General features: G+C 34.9%; 1 protein-coding gene across 1 annotated transcript in view; it reads left to right on the forward strand.

The window, feature by feature from the left end:
* The window catches only part of LOC106478222, a gene marked incomplete at its 5' end in the record, with an annotated part of 87069 nt that overhangs the window by 28552 nt on the left and 41007 nt on the right, over positions 1 to 17510 (forward strand). The window contains one exon of the mRNA XM_013938748.2: positions 13594 to 13797. Coding sequence (XP_013794202.2) covers positions 13594 to 13797 — 204 coding nt within the window. The remainder of the gene's footprint in view (positions 1 to 13593; positions 13798 to 17510) is intronic.

Genomic DNA, 17510 nt, shown 5'->3' on the forward strand with positions numbered 1-17510 from the left:
ACAAAACGTGATACTTGTTAGATTCGTGACATGTCGAGATACTGATACGTAACTACTTATTTCTTTAATGCATTTTTTTTAAATTAACATTATGATTGTATTAATTAGCAAGAAAAACCTGTTAATAACTATTGGATGTAAATGTTTACCAGCAAAGTATCAGTAATCTTGTAACCGTGGGAGTCATGACCGGATATCTTGGGGACAAAGTCTGGGAAGGTGTCATTCAACCGAGCTACAGATCACCTATGGTTCCAGACTGTTCGAACACGCTATATAACTATTTTCCTTACAAAAAAAAACAAAAAAAACAACACGGAAACTGGATTTTTCGATAAGTTCAACACCTTGGATTTAAAGGAAACACGCGGAAACTGTCTGGTTTTTCGGTAAGTACAACACCTTGGACTTTAAAAAAACACGCGGAAACTGTCTGGTTTTTTCGATAAGTTCAACACGTTGGATTTAAAAAAAAACACGCGGAAACTGTCTGGTTTTTCGGTAAGTTCAACACCTTGGATTTTAAAAAAACACGCGGAACTGTCTGGTTTTTTCGATAAGTTCAACACCTTGGATTTTTCCCCAGTTTAAAAAGGAATACCAAGATGGTGATTTTCAACTTGAGAGGTATCTCGTTGTATGAGTGTTTATGATTCATTGCAATCTTCAGTTAGCTGGACTACCAAAGGCTGTCGTTCGTTCTCTTAGAAGCTTAATTTTAAAAACAGTTTATTATTGTTTACATGTTAAAAACGGACACCTAACGAGGGAAGCGAATAACCACGTGCAATAAATCAATCAAGCAGAAAAGCAATAACAATTTCAGTTAATTTGAACCCCTTATTTTTTTTTCTTATCTGAGTGAATATATCGACCCCATTGGATGAATTATTAATATATATATAGTTCACAATTCGAGGCAGCTCTTGGGCAGATAGATAGCTCTTGCATAGTATACCTTAATTTTCATTTCAATTATCAGATAGCAAAATTCGTATTTATCTGCGACCTTGATACTATGTTAAGAGGGCGAATACTTTTATTGTCGTAAATAGAGAGTTTGAAGTACGAAGATTAAAGTGTATACAAAACAATTACGAATTGTTACTAGGAAAACTTTAAACTTGCAATAAGATACCTGTTTTAATATATAGTGGATCCTGAATGTATGTAAATTGAGAATGAAACAACGTAACTAACGTGATTGTATTTTATTCCACGGGGAGTCGGAAAGCAAAGATGTACAGTGAAAGTATTTACAAAGCACGTGTAATGTGGCAGTGTTGAATTACACATTCTTTTTACTTGTATGCAGAGATGGTATAGAGAAGTGAAACCTGTGTTAACCGAATGTGTCCATCTCTAGTACAGGTCACTTTATCACGAGTTTACAGTCTTGTGTCAGTTTGTTTTAACGTTTAATTTATGTGTGTGTGTATAAATTGTTTATTGTTAAGCATGAAGCTCCACAATTTATCTGTACTTTGGCCACTGCGGGTAAAATTGACAATTGGAGAATCCAAGGAATAGAGTGAACCTCACGTTTGTTTCACACCGATATCCATGTATAATTAGGTTGTTCCTGAACACCTTTTCAATAATTGTTAGCATAATTGATAGTTGTTTCGTGTTTGCGGAAGTTTAAAGAAATTATTATTTAAAAAAAAAAATCTGTTTCTGCCTGCTAAACTTTATTTATTAAAAATTTCATTTCTAAAACATATATCTGTCTGAAAACCAGAGTAATATGTAATAAACAGTTTTAACTTGTTTTTTATATATATATATATATATACTGTACAGAATATGTGTTTTATCAGCTATTTTGTTTTAAACATTTAGAATCACCTAGACTTTTTCTTCCTGTCTATGGCTGAGGTTAGATCAGTTTTACAACGTGTTAGGTTTTTTGATGTTTTGTCGTGAGTTTATGTTCTTTCAGTTACTTTTTGTGTCCATCCTGCCAGTTGCTCAGCGGCAAGTCTGCAGGCTTTTAACACTTGAAAACTGGATTCAACACCCGTGATAAGCAGAGCACAGATGATCCATTGTTTAGCTATGTGCTTAATTACAAACAAACTAACAAAACATTTTTTTCGTATTGATTCAAAGCTCTCTCTCTCTCCCTCCGTGTTTTAGTATTAATTTGCAAGGATAATGAATTTTGTGAGCTTATCATCTTCGTATATCTTTCCTAAATAAAGTAAATCTCAAGCATTTCTACCATAACTATATTTCTTCAAACGTCGATATTGCGTGACTTTTCGCGAAAATTCTAAACGAACAAACAAATGTGTGTTTCTTATGGAAAGTCCATTCTATTGCACCAAAACACATCATCTACTTCCCATGTACAATAGCATTAGTTCAGAGAAACATGGTATTACCACCAACTTGTTTATAATTGCGATTTTCGAGAATAGCTATACCTAATCGATCAAAATAGTGAACATGTGGTATTCACTCCTTGCACCAAAGCAGGAGTTAAAAACAGAAAACGAGGATTTGAATAATAACAATAAAAAAGTAAACAGAAGTTTAATATTTCACCTGCATTGTCTCATTGATTTTAGTGTTGATGTTTTGATTAGTGGGTTTTGGCGTTAGCATTAAATTCATTTAGGAAATACTTTGATCAGGTACACCTGTCTTCAGATACACCCAGCTGATACAATTACACGTGTTTTAGGTGTGGATGAAAACCATTAATTCGGTCTATTCTATGCATGCGAGAGAAGGTAACACTCCTTTCACACACATAGATATTTACAGAGTCATGACACTGATGAAAACTTCTCCAGAGTTGAGAATGGTGTATCTGGTTTGAGATTATTTGATAGTGTAATCGAACGTAGAAGTAACAACGTGCAGTTTTATATATCAGGAGGTGATGCTAGTTTCCTTACATAAACGTGAAATGCTGGTGAATAAAAAGTACAAAAAAATCCAACAAAAGTTAATTTAACTGAACCTTATTTATTGAATAAACCATTCTTTTATGTGTGTAATAAATCGGCTACTATAACTAGATGGAATGCGTTGTTATTGTTGTTTTTTGTTTGTGTATTCTCTAAAACACTAATGCATTTTTTCATTCACGTTTTGTAAAATGGTGTTGTTTTATATACAGAAAATGTTGTATCGTAAGTTTACTTGTTCATTTTGTTTCCTTTCCGCCTTCGAGTGTCTCGTTTCGTGTCATTACCTCTCAGCAAGAACGCACGTGCATTGTGACAGTCTTTCATGCACCTAAAAACTCTGTTATATATGGAAACACTTTGTCAGCGTTGTTAACTTATTTCTTACTGTCTCTTCTGAAAGTAACTAAGCTAATCATTTATATGTTTTTGTTCCCCTAGTAGCTAAGCGGTAAGCTCGCCTTTTCGGCCTTGGAGACAATATTATGTGACGGTCAATCCCATTATTCTTTGGTAAAAAAGTAGCCCAAGAGTTGGCGGTGGGTAGTGATGACTAGCTGCCTTCCCTCTAGTCTATCACTGCTAAATTAGGGACGGCTAGTGCAGATAGCCCTTGTGTAGCTTTGCGCGAAATTCAAAACTAATAAACAAACAAAATTTTCTTCCGACCAACTGGGGCGTGATCTAGTGGTTATCGTGTTGGGCGGTGGATCTTAAGGTCCATGGTTCGCGCCCCTTTATGTTTGGGGCCACTATGGTGCCGTGGGTGCATTATAAAATTGATGGTCAAATCACACTATTCGAATGGAGTAGCCCAAGAGTTGGCGGTGGGCACTGTTGATTTTTTGTTTGATCAGAATTAGAGATGGACAGCGCAGGTGGCCCTTGGTTAGCTTGGTGTAAATATCCGAGATAAACAAGCATAAGTATCCAATCGATATTTTAATTCGTGTATTGTTGTGCTGTTAAGAATAAAACGTGTTATTATGCAGTATATCACATTATCATTAATGTATAAAACATTTCTTCGTGAAAATATAATATATTACGACGTAATTATTCAGTCAGTACTTACCTCGATTAATATTACAGCTTTGATTGGTAGATATAACAGTAATTTCCATAAGCTTTGTTCTTGTAGAATTAATCACGTGTTTAGTTATCCAGACATTGTTAACGGTGATACTATACACGAGATAGGCTTAGCTTCTTGTCTGTTTTAAATATTGAGGAGTTGATGCGTTTGTTTTAATAACTTTTGTTCAAATATTTGTACTTGATTTTAATTCTGTAGTATTAAAACACGGGAAGTATGAAGATGAAACGTCAGCTATAACTGTGGGTGAGTTGGTTTTTGGATTGTGAACATGTCAATTGTTGAGTCGTGCACATGCTATTCGCAAGATTGTCAATATGCTTACTACAGCCAGTTACTGGCTAGTAGTCAATCCTGAGTTAATGAATAAGTCAGATATAGAGTTGTGAATATGTCAGTTACAGATCTTAATTGTATAAACAGCAGTTGTTGAACACACTGCGAATGTTCAGAGTTTTTACATGTCAACTGCTGTGTGTTTTGTAAGCATGACAGCTGCTGTTTGTGAATATGTCAACTGCTGTGTTTTGCAAACATGATAGCTTCTGGTTGTGAATATATCAACTGATGGGTTTTGTAAACATGCCAACTACTGGTTTTTATAAACATGACCGCTACTGGTTGTCAATATGTTAAATGATGGGTTTCGTAAACATGACAGATGTTGATTTTCGTAACTGAGAGCTGGTGGATTGTGAACATTAAGGATGCTAAGTTTCGCAAACATGTCAGTTGTTATGAGTTGTCAGCAATCATGTCAGCTACTGAGTTGTAAGAATTTCAATGGCTGGGCTGTAAACTTGTTGATCATGATGTTGAACCTAACAGTTAGGGTTTTTGTATTAAACAGAAACACAGTAATGTGTTACAATTTACATATTGAATTTGAAACTTGTCTTTGTGTATTACTTATTTCAGTATTGTGTATTAGGATTTCCCATTAAGCAAGGTCAAAATACCAAGATCAAAAGATGTTGCTTGAAGCTTTAAGACAGAGCTTGACGCGTGAATTTTTCTCAAATAGACACGGTACTTTTCAGGATACATTGTTCTGATTATCCTAGTGAGATCCATTTAAAATCCCCCAAAATGTGAGGAAATTAATTATTTCCCCGAGGACCGCGTCACTTTTTTTTATGTGGAATAAATACTACAGAAAGCGTGGAGATGTTAGAGTTGGTCTTTTCTACATTCTACTAGCTTTTAAGCGTTACGAAAGTGTTTATACTGTAGTATGCAAATACTTTTTTATTCATCATGTTGCATTATCAGCCATGATGAGTTTGTGGATATGACTCGATGATGTCTTTTACCGCAACTAATGAGGGTTTTTGTTCATTAAAGTTTGATAGAGTAACTTCAGATACGGTGGTAAATGTGTGGTTTCATATACTTTTGTTAAAAAAATTAAGATGTCCGTATTATCAGTGTAATCCTTTGTGAAACAAGGAAATTAATCCTCAAATTACTGACTATTCTTATACCCTTCACTCCTCGTGTGATCTATATATTCAGTAATTTGGACTTTTTCCTGGTATTCATTATATAGAATCACTCATTTAAAATTTTTTTTAAATACTTAAGAATCCCAGCAGCAATTAGTGGGATTAATTACAGTATTGATCATATTTTTGTTTACATTTTGAGTTTATATGTTTTTTAGGAATAGTATATATTTCGCCATCTGCGTAAAAAAATTATAAATATTAAGTAACATAAAACTCTTACGTTAAAAACATTTCTAACCAAATTAAGTATGAAACTATCCATAACTTAGTTTTTTGTCTAAGGCTGTAGAGCTTGACAAAAGCATAGAGTTCGTTTCCTACATCGTTGTGTTTAATACTACCTGTGCAAGTGAGCTAAAATGAATTGTGCTGTTAAATGTTCGGTCATGTTTTACTTTTGATACTTTACTTTCAATACAAATCGAAAGATAAGCCTTTAAAAATACTTGAATGAACCTAGAAAAACAGAACATCATTACATGCAGATGTGTAAAATCACGTTTTTGCATACAGTCCGTATTAAGTCAGTTCTGAAATATCAGTTCTCAGTCCCAAATGCGTTGTTAATAGTGTATATAAGTACATGCATCTCGAATCACTCGAGCTTTTGACGAGTAATATATTTAAATTAAATATATTCAGCCATAGACAATTTATTCTGGTACATGTTTCAAGGTGTAGATGGTTAAACTATCAAACATTTTTGTCAGAGTGTAGTGTACATGTTAGCGGACTTTGGATCTTTAGGTTCATGGTTTGCGTCTGGTGTTTCCTCTAAACTGCGCGACCTCACAACAACCAATCAAGTGCCGCGTACTTCATTATTTCAGCCGCGCACATCCTCAGTAATGGTGATGAGTCTCAACACGTTCGACGGCCTTAATGACCCTGGCAGTTGATAGGCCTAAAGCCCAAATAACCAACTGGTAGTATTGCAAAGCGGCCTAATGAACCAATATAGTCGATGGTCTAAATATACCCCCCCCCCCCCACACACACACTCCTTAAAAAAAAACTGATAGCTCACATCCGCACATTGCCTTGATACTGGTGCACATGAAAAAATTCATTCCGCACATGGATGTTGGTGTTTATAAAAGTGACAGTAAAATACTACTGTTACTTCAGACAAGAGTAGCCCAGTAGTTAACGATGGATGGGTGCTGTTGTATAGTGACTTCTGCTCTAGTCCATCAGTATAAAATTAGAGACGACCATGCGCATTCCCATTTATACATGAAATACAGGGTGATCCAAATTATCTTTTCTATTTTAAATTGTATTAATTAACTAACTAAGGAAATACAACTATGCAGTTTTCAACATCTTGTTGCCCAACTCAAACATATTTTATTGAAATGTCAGTAGACTTCTACGTGTGCACCATTAGAAGCTATTAGCACATCTAACTGATATTCGATTTCATTCCACGTTCGTTGCATGTCCACGGTTAAAGTAGTGATGGCAGCGGTTATCCTTGTCCTTAGCTTCCTGATGTTTGCCATGGGTGTGCGATACACGATATCCTTAACATACCCTCATACTTCTTTCCTGTACTGGCGTGTGTAATTACGCTACACCACAGTTACAGACTATGCCAAGCTAAACGACGCATTGAGCCGTTTCTTGCACGGTTGCCATTTTACGTGGTAACACTACTCACTGTAGTAGATGATTAATCAGAGCGAGTCTTTCTTGGAATATACTGAAGGAAGCTGGTATGAAAGCAAGTGAAAATGTATATGACGAAAAATATTTTTGTCAAAATAGGGAAGAGATGAAGGAAAGCCGTGGAAAACAGTGAAAGCAAGCGAGTAAATTGTAAGCAAACTGTAGAAAACGGACAAACCATAAAGGCATATGTTCACGAAGGTACACAAGTGATTATAAACATAATTTAGTTGAAAACTGTTAACAGTAAAATGGTAGACGTTTAAGGAAGAAACGAAATATCGTAGAAAATACAGCGCAATTGAAACAATAAATTGAACCTTAATTAGTGTTATTATTTTTACTTGCGTGACATTAGTAAGGGTGGGCTGTTAGAAGGGGCGGTATTATTGCCTCGAGGCCTTCGTGGGCCCACATATGCCACCAGTATGTTGAATAACTGGATTGCATAACATGAATTCTGAAATAATTCTATGAAATATTACACGTACTCCTGTTCTCTGAAAGCTAATACCATTAAAGTAATGGAAGACCTGTAATAATTTGACTCTCTCCTCCTTTCTGACCTTCATATATGTATTTTGCTTTATTCTTAAAAATGTTATCTAGAGTTTAGTTAATAAGACTTATTATCATAGTTTTTACTTGATACTTGGTAATTTGGAACGATTACAATTAACTGCTATAGTATTTTTTGTTGTTATTGTGATTTTTTTACTACCAGTTCAGTCAAAGCTTCATAGTTCGTTATCACTTGTTGTCACCTGAGCCTAATTTTATTTGGCAACTTTTGTAACATTCAGCAGACGTCTGTTTAAACTCAAACTGTGTATTTAAATTCCTGAGTTGACATCTTCTACTTATGTGAAAGATTAACGCCTAGCTAGAACACGGAGTTAGTCAAGTGCGGTAGATATAGCGTGAATGTATGTCTCTGCATTATGTAAGAAAAAAACAAGAAGAAGAGTCATCTTTAATAGCCTTGCGAGATCATATAAAGACTGCAGCCAAGATACGAGTAATGATAAACAGTGTGTGGCTTCCAGGGCGACTGTTTTTTTTGTGTGCTTTTTTAACAATATATGATGTTAAGTAACATGATTTTCTGAAGTTTTTACATAACATAGTCTAGCTAAGATTACGCAGAACTGAAGTGCCACTTCTGACATTTTTCGAAACGATTGATTTCCGCGCATGAGCACACGATTGGTGACGTTTAAGATATCGAAATACTTAGTTTAGAAATATTTCGAAAAATATTTTCTACTCCGTTCATTTGATTAAAACTTACAGGTGACACGGATTTAAACACTGATGCTAGATGATTATTCAAAATATTTTTATGTTCACGCTGCGTGAAGTAAATAGATACATTTTTGTAGATATGTGTTCTAGTCATCTGTAGGCATGCGCCAATACTTGCACACACACACACAACAAAAAAAAATCAAAATGAAAAGGTGCGCCACCTGGATACCTAAGACCATAACAGTCTCTTGCAGTCTGCCCAGGGGCCCGTAAAGCCCAAAAAGCACTTTCAGGCTATATCTTCATTTAATCGTAAAAAGCATAGTTTTTAGCTTTTCTTTGCAGAAAGACGTTTGATACAATAAGAATGATTGAAATAATAATTAATATGTATTTGTTACTTTATAGATTTAATAGATATTTGTTGTTGCCTTACTAACGTTTTTACGCTTATACTGTGAGCTCAGAAACGGCTGCTGCTATGATTTTGTCTGGTTTATGAGCTCGTTGCTGTCCTAATTTAGGATCTTCTTTTAAACAAGTTCTTAAAATTGTTTAACAAGAGAGAGTGGGGGTGCCCGTGCTGGCTCTCTATGCTCCTGGTATCTTGTGTATAATTTATAAAAGAATTTTATAACAGTCACCACTGTAAAAGGCTATACCTATTGGACATTATATAACAGTCACCACTCTAAGAAACTATACCTATTGAGCATTTTATAACAGTCACCACTGTAAAAAAACTATACCTATTGGACATTTTATAACGGTCACCACTGTGAAAAACTATACCTATTGGGCATTTTATAACAGTCACCACTGTAAAAAACTATACCTATTGGGCATTTTATAACAGTCACCACTGTAAAAAAACTATACCTATTGGGCATTTTATAACAGTCACCACTGTAAAAAAGCTATATTTATTGGGTATTTTATAACGGTCACCACTGTAAAAAAAACTATACCTATTGGGCATTTTATAACGGTCACCACTGTGAAAAACTATACCTATTGGGCATTTTATAACGGTCACCACTGTAAAAAAACTATACCTATTGGGCATTTTATAACGGTCACCACTGTAAAAAAACTATACCTATTGGGTATTTTTATAACAGTCACCACTGTAAAAAACTATACCTATTGGACATTTTATAACGGTCACCACTGTGAAAGGCTATAAATTTTGGCTGCAATCACTTGAGGGTAAACTTTGCAGCAAGCTAGGAAAATCATCATGCCTTTTATTTTTCGGTGAGGGGACGCGAAACACGGATCCACAGTCCGCTACACTTTCCACTGGGCCTCGCTCAGACCTATTTAAATAGATCACTAGATGTTTAGTGATATATGTGAGATACACTGCGTCTGAAGCACATTTCCCGTAGCTGTAACTAGATCCTTAAATAATAATTATTGTACTCTCAGCCTTCTACAGGTAAAAATATCATCTATACCGGTAAAAAAATAAACATGGCGAATAAAATTGCCCACTTCTCTGAAGTCAAGGTGTAATATAAGAGATACTCGTATGGAGCTATGGCATTTTCACCCTTTATCTCATTCTGTTTGGTTTATCTGTGGGCGGGGTAGGGGTTAAGGAGCTATGGCATTTTCACCCTTTATCTCATTCTGTTTGGTTTATCTGTGTAGTCAAGTTTAGTTCGTCTTATCTGAGTTTTCTGTGGAAAGTTTGAACACGTCTCTTCTTTACTGGATGATAGAAAAAATATTACATGAAGCCTTGTAAAAAAACCACGAAAATCTCATGAAGAAGTTATAAGAACGATAAGGTTATTCAGAAACAAGATGTGGATAATATTACGCAAAACATCCAGTGAACGGCAATCCTGAAATAATCTCTCTTTGACTGGATAGCTGTCACGATATTATTAGTTAGTGGGAGGCTGGTTTGTTTTGTTTGGTTGAAGCACAAGACTACTACATGAGAGGTATCTGCACTGTGCTCATCAGAGAACGAATTGCGAATTTTAGTTCTATAAGCCCTCAAGCTCACCGCTGAGCCTCCGGAGGGTGGGAGTCTAATATGTTATGAGAACGATTTAACGTAATTCAATGAATTTCGTTATTTTAATATATTCCCCTTATGTACAAACAAGTTTATTTTTTGTGAAGTAGGTGTTGGAATGTTTGTGTTACCTGAAGATAATGCATCCATTACCTGGAAATTTTATACTGCCTGTTTTGAAAATTTTAGTGTGAAGTAAAGGTAGATTATATAAATAATTTTGCTGTTCTCGTTCGATTTTCACGCGTCCCTCCAGCTTGCTAAATTATAATACACGTTCATGTTACACGTGATGAACTAAGACTAAAATCCTAGTTTATGAGTATATAGATAATTTTGCTGTTATCAAAGCTGCTGTTCTCGTTCGATCTTTACGCGTCCCTCCAGCTTACAAAATTATAATACATGTTCATGTTACACGTGATGAACTAAGACTAAAATCCTAGTTTATGGATGTGTTTAAATATATTAGTAAGATATTCAATTAATTTATAAATTCACATAGTTTTAAAGTTTTTAGGTTTACTTTCTAACAATAAAATGCTTTCTGAAATACTGCTTATTCTTTTTATCTGGGTAAAATTCGGGTTTCGATACCACTGGTGGACATAGCACAGATAGCTTATTGTGTAGCTTTGTGTTTAATAATAAAATGTATGCGGACTGGTTAATTTCTTATCTTTAAAGTTACCATCATTGAGGCATAGCGTTCATAGTTTTAAAATAAATAAATTATTCTTTAAGTATATGTAAGTGTAATATGTAATAAATATCTTCGTTTGTGTCTTGTAATTGTATCAATTTAATTTCTTTATGTGATTCAAGATAGTGAGTATTAAACATACCCTTTCACGGCATTGAAAACTTTAGGTAATCTACAACTGAGACAGGCTCACAACTGAATCAAAACTTTGGGTAATCTATGATTGACACAGGTCACAACTGAGTCAAAATTTTAGGTAATCCACGATTGAGACAGGTTCACAACTGAGTCAAAACTTTGGGTAATCTACGCTTGAAACAGGCTCTCAACCGAGTCAAATCCTTGGGTAACCTATGATTGAGACAGGCTCACAACTGAGTCAAAACTATGAGTAATCCACGATTGAGACAGGCTCACAACCGAGTCAAAAAGTTGGGTAATCTGCGATTGAGACAGTCTCACAACCGAGTCAAAACTTTGGGTAATCTACGTTTGAAACAGGCTCTCAACCGAGTCAAATCCTTGGGTAACCTATGATTGAGACAGGCTCACAACTGAGTCAAAACTTTGGGTAACCTATGATTGAGACAGGCTCACAACCGAATCAAAACTTTGGGTAATCTCCGATTGAGACAGGCTCACAACCGAATCAAAACTTTGGGTAATCTCCGATTGAGACAGGCTCACAACCGAGTTAAAACTTTGGATAATTTACGATTGAGACAGGCTCACAACCGAGTCAAAATCTGGGTAACCTATGATTGAGATATGGTCACAACTAAGTCAAAACTTCGGTATGGTATTTTTTAATGTATCAGCGGTGATAGCGGTTTTAGTAGATTCATTTTGACACTTGCATATCTGACAGCTAAATAACAGAATAATGTGTTATAAATCAAGATCAACACAGTTGATCCTGTGTTTTAAGTGTCGCATCAAAAATTACTCTTCCAAAAATAAACTAGTTTAAGTTTTCGTTAGTTTGCAATAAAAGTAAAGTTTTAAGTTTCTACTATAGGGATTTGCCAATTAAGGGAAATGGCCGAATAGCGATTAATTGGCTAATTAATAAACAATTTAATACCAATCAATTATCATTAAAATACCGATTGATAGGATCTAAATTAACGATTGATCAACCCTATTTTTTAAAAATTAAAGTGCTATTTTCTAAATATATTTGTTGATTTTTATGCTCAAACTCGAATTTAGCAAGTAAATATATGCACTACAGTGGTTACAGTTCCATCAGTTCAAATATATTTCTGAATATTTAAATAGTACAGATTAGAAATCGAAATTTAAAACTCACCCAGTACTTTTATTCAGAATGAAACGAATATTTCTTCGCTCAGCCATGACTATCATAGTGGAAAATGAAAGATATAAAGTAAAAGGCCCGGCATGGTCAACTGGTTAGGGTGCTCGACTCGCAATCTGAGGGTCGCGAGTTCGAATCCCCGTCCCACCAAACATGCTCGCCCCTTTCAGCCATGGAGGCGTTGTAATGTGACGGTCAATCCCAATATTCGTCGGTAAAACAGTAGCCCAAGAGTTGGCGGTGGGTGGTGATGACTAGCTGCCTTCCCTCTAGTCTTACACTGTTAAATTAGGGACGGTTAGCGCAGATAGCCCTCGTGTAGCTTTGCGCGAAATTCAAGAAACAAACAAACAATACTCATCCTCATGCCTTTACTAATTAATTTCAACTGGGTTACCTAGCGTAAGGTTTTATTATACTTTAACTGGATATTTTATTATACTTTAACTGGATATCTGATTTGAAGTTCAATTGTATTTGTTTGTTTGTAATTAAGCATAAAGCTACACAATGGGCTATCTGAGCTCTGCCCACCCCAGGTATCGAATCCCGGATTCTAGCGTTGTAAGTCCGCAGACATACCGCTGTGCCACTGGGAGGCACTTATATTGCTTCGGTGTAGTTTTACGCAACTATCCGAAACTAAACAATAACCAGTCTCTGCATGTACACAGTTTTGGTTTGTTTTGGAATTTTGAACTTATCCTTTTAATCGAACTTTTTTCTAAAGGGACATTTTTAATTCTACACATGGTGCTAATAGCTCGTGAGGTTTGAAAATTAAATGACTTGTTGTTCACTAGTTATTTATACATAGAAATAACGATTTCATCTCTCTAAGAAATAAATTCGTCGCTTTGTTTCTTTCCCTAAAATTAATGACTTATTTTTCTGAAATATGTGGATTTTTTGGAAATACTTGAAAATTAGCCCAGTTTATATTTAATATGTTAATTAAATTCAAGGACAAGCAATTGCTGTAAAATATTTAATGTTTTATATTTCTCTTCAGTACTTGTTTATATATGTAATGTTTATTTATATTGCTAATTAAGCTCAACCGGTAATTGTATTTTAATTATGGTATTCTCCGCAGTTGGAGGAATGCATCGCACTGGGACATTAAAGGGGAGTTCCATAAAGAAAGTGGCGCCACCTGTTGTTCCAGAACACAGCAACAGATATTCGGGAGGTAGTTTTTCTAGCGGCTATGGAAGCATTACCACAGCAGATAGAAGTTCATGCTGCAGTGTCAGCACTGATGATTCCTTTCCCCAACTTTCGCGATCTCCAAATAAAGGTATGATTTTGATGACTTCATAAAATCTGAAATTTAAAACTTTACTGATAACGTTTGTTTTTTTTCTGAAAGTTTCGTATAGCATAGCGTGTGTAACCTATAACTCAATATATATATTATTCTCACGAAAATGTGTTGTATTTTGCTCAAATGGTTCGCTTAACCCTTATTTCCTGCGGTATGATTTTGAAGCAGAGCGTAGAGAAAATGCTATTTTTGTCCAACTACTGATTACTAATATTTGGAAAATTCGAAATATTCTGACTACTGAAGTTTTACGCTGTTAGTGGAAGTGGAAAGGTGTTTATAGACATATATTTTACTTTTTTTTCTTACACTCTTCAACTACGAATTCTGCGCGCCGGACATATCCTAGTGGTTTGTGTGCCCGAATTGTGAATCCGAAACATTCGTGGTTCGCATCCCATTGTAATAAAAACGCAATCCATAATTTGAACCGTTAGTGCACCATAAAAATGACAGCCAAATTCCAGTATTTGATCAGATAAGAGTACTCGAAAAGTTGGCGGTGGGTGGTGCTGATTAGTTAACTTCCCTACATCAATTCAAAATTAGGGATGGCTATGCGCAAATAGCTCTTGTGTAACTTCCAAATAATAATAATAATAATAATAAAATAATACCAAGTCTACAGTGCAAACGTTACATCACTTTATCTATAACTTACAACACAATTTACGCTACTTTCGAAGTCTGGGTACTGTTTAACAAGAATATGAGCACGGAAATGGCACATCAACTTTATACGCTCTGGTTCATCAGTCGGAACTAGTGAAAGCAGTCGTAAAATAAATGCCGTAAAATCAATCATAAATTTAAAAAAATCGCACAATCTACATTTCATACATTAACGGTGATAGAAATTTTCTTATTACTTGATATTTTCTATTCACCAGCGTAAAATTGAACACGTAAACTGAGGTATAATGGAAAGTTTTTACATGCAAGCTGTAAAAATCGATAAGAGCATACGAAGCTCTAATTATTCATTCCTTATGTAAATGTTTTCTGTAACACTTTTTTTTTTCTTTGAGGCTACAAAATTATATAAAATATTACTTCCAACAATTAAGAACATGTGAATATTCGTATTTCATTGGTTTTATATTGAAAATATTTTTGAAAAGAATGAGATCATTATGGTAGGTGGCGTTGCGGCCTCACATTGGAATATGAGTGTAGGAAGAGTAGAGCATCTTCTTTAAAGGACTTTAGCCAAGTGAGGCATTCATCTATATTCTAAGAGCACCATACAGAATTCAAATTTCACCTATAGGGCCCTGATTTTGAATCCGAGGGTTTATGGCTCGCGTCCCATTGCCGCAAAACCCGCGCTTCGCTCTTTGTGGGTACGCGATAAGAGTGACCGTCAAATCAGATTATTCTATCTCACAAAATTTTCTTATTGGTTTGCGGTAAGTGTTTTTTTATTAATTGCCTTCCTTTTAGCGTATCTGTTCAAAATTAGGACAGTTATGTCCAGAAAGCCCTGGTCTAGCTTTGTACGAAAATTCTATAAAAAAGAAATATTTATAACTGGAACAAAACTGACGTACATGGTAAGCTGATTTATGAACAACTAAAGGGTTCTTTCTTTTTTAAGGCATATAGTATAATTCTAGCATTAATTTCAATACGTCACATAGTTACGTGTCTTCAGCCGTTGATGCCTAGTTATATTTCTTTAAGTAAGAGAATACATTGGCGCGATTTTTCATAAAATGTATGAAATATTTTATATTGTAATATTCCAGATAGGATACTTACTTAATAGGCAAAGTTTTTATATACAATAAAGATTACTAAGATGGTAATGTCTGATAAATAGGAATTATGAGTACTATTAATGCATTGTCACTTAAAGGAGTTGTTATTAAATTTAATGTAACAAATGATGTTTTTTTTATGCAAGTTATTCGAAAATTATAGTCATTTTAAACATTATAGTTAACTTTAATATTTCAGACACTAGACAATACTATAAATACTCTCCTTTTTGTGTACCGGAGAAGAGAATACTTCATTAGTGTATGAGATGATAGTTTGTGGTTTTCTCAGGTGCACTGATTTCCGCTTAGAGCAGTCTGATAGGTTCCGTAGAATAACAGGAGATTCGACAGAAATGTTATGCAAAGTTGAACTGTATTCCTCGACTTTTGACTGAGTTCTGAGCAAAGAAAGAGACTGGGCACAAAGTAAACTAGGTGTAACATTTATTATTTATAAACCACACAAAGCAATAAAAATAAATGTATCCACGACTGACGATACTTTTCACTGGAGAGGACTCTCAAAAATATTAACCGAAAAATGGCAAGTCTGTGACGAATCTGTTCCCAATTAAGAAAAAATAGTATTATATACGTGAAAAAATAATGTTATTTCTCCTCAGGGTGCGCGTGCTACCCAAGAGACAGTTTGTTATCCCCATACCATAAAAAGGGAGGGTGTATCCTCGAGTATCACCTGATTTGCCAGTGGAAAAGATCACTGTCCACTTCTACATAACAAGTTCAACCTTACAGAAACCTTTCCCCCGAGAAGGTGCACGAGTAAATGACCCAGGACAAGAAGTAGCTTGGGCGAAAGGAGCTTGGCGCCTTTAATTACGGACGTTCTGTGTTGCAAACACACACTTTTGCATGTATTAAAAATGTGAAAAATCTTAGGTTAAACTAGTGGCTTGACAGTAACTATGAGGGCTTACAGGTTAAACGTCAGGTTTAGATACTCATGGTGGGCACAGCATAGTTAGCCTATTGTATATCTTTGCACTTAATCACAAAGAAACAAACAAAAATCACCTGAGCTATAAGTAGTGTCTTTAGCTAGTTAATCTGGCCGTTTTTTAATATCATGCATATCTAGAATGATATTTTTTGTATTCGTCTTATTTAAAACACAAAATCTACCTAAGCAAGTTTTTACTTATTGTGCGTTTATTTAAACCTCTACTTGTACTTTCTTTTTGTGTTCTGAGCTTTCAAGCATAAAATAAACATAATTACAAACTAAAGTAAGCTCGTATGAAAAGTGTTTGATTAGTGTCAAAAATATCTTGACTATTTTTGACTATTCGTATAACTGTTCAAAAAATGGAAACTTGTTTTTTACATGTTAGTGTGTAATAACTCACTAACCTTACCCAGAAATTAGGATTTGGCAAATGGATAACCCTGTTTCTGTTATATTGTAATTATTGAGTAATCTTCTCCAGAAATATGTGTTTGACAAATGGGCAGCTTTGTTTATATGTTATTTCGTGAGTACTGAATAACCTGTGCCAAAAGTTAGGGTTTGACATGTAGGTATCCTTCTTTATAGGTTACATTATGTCAAGCTGTTTAACCTTACTCATGGGATTGTTGTTTGACCCTTTGTGGACCTTAGAATTTTGAGAATTTCGCGGCCTAGAAGTTAGTTTTTGATAAGCATTTAAGCATCTGTAGATGTCAGACAACTGGAGTTTAATGTCATATAGAAGTTGATATTTAGTAATGAATATTGGCTTGAAACCTACGTATAGTATTTTCGTTTTACTGGTGACTAATTTTTAATTGACATCTTTCGTGTCAAGTTGGTTATCCACACGAAAATTAATACTTGGTTATTGGTAAACATTACGTAGAAATGTTAAATTGGGTTTGAGAACCCTATACTGTAACCACATTTATTTTTCATTTTGTTTACTT

This window comes from Limulus polyphemus, unplaced genomic scaffold (assembly GCF_000517525.1).
Source record: "Limulus polyphemus unplaced genomic scaffold, Limulus_polyphemus-2.1.2 Scaffold191, whole genome shotgun sequence".
Lineage (NCBI taxonomy): Eukaryota > Metazoa > Arthropoda > Merostomata > Xiphosura > Limulidae > Limulus > Limulus polyphemus.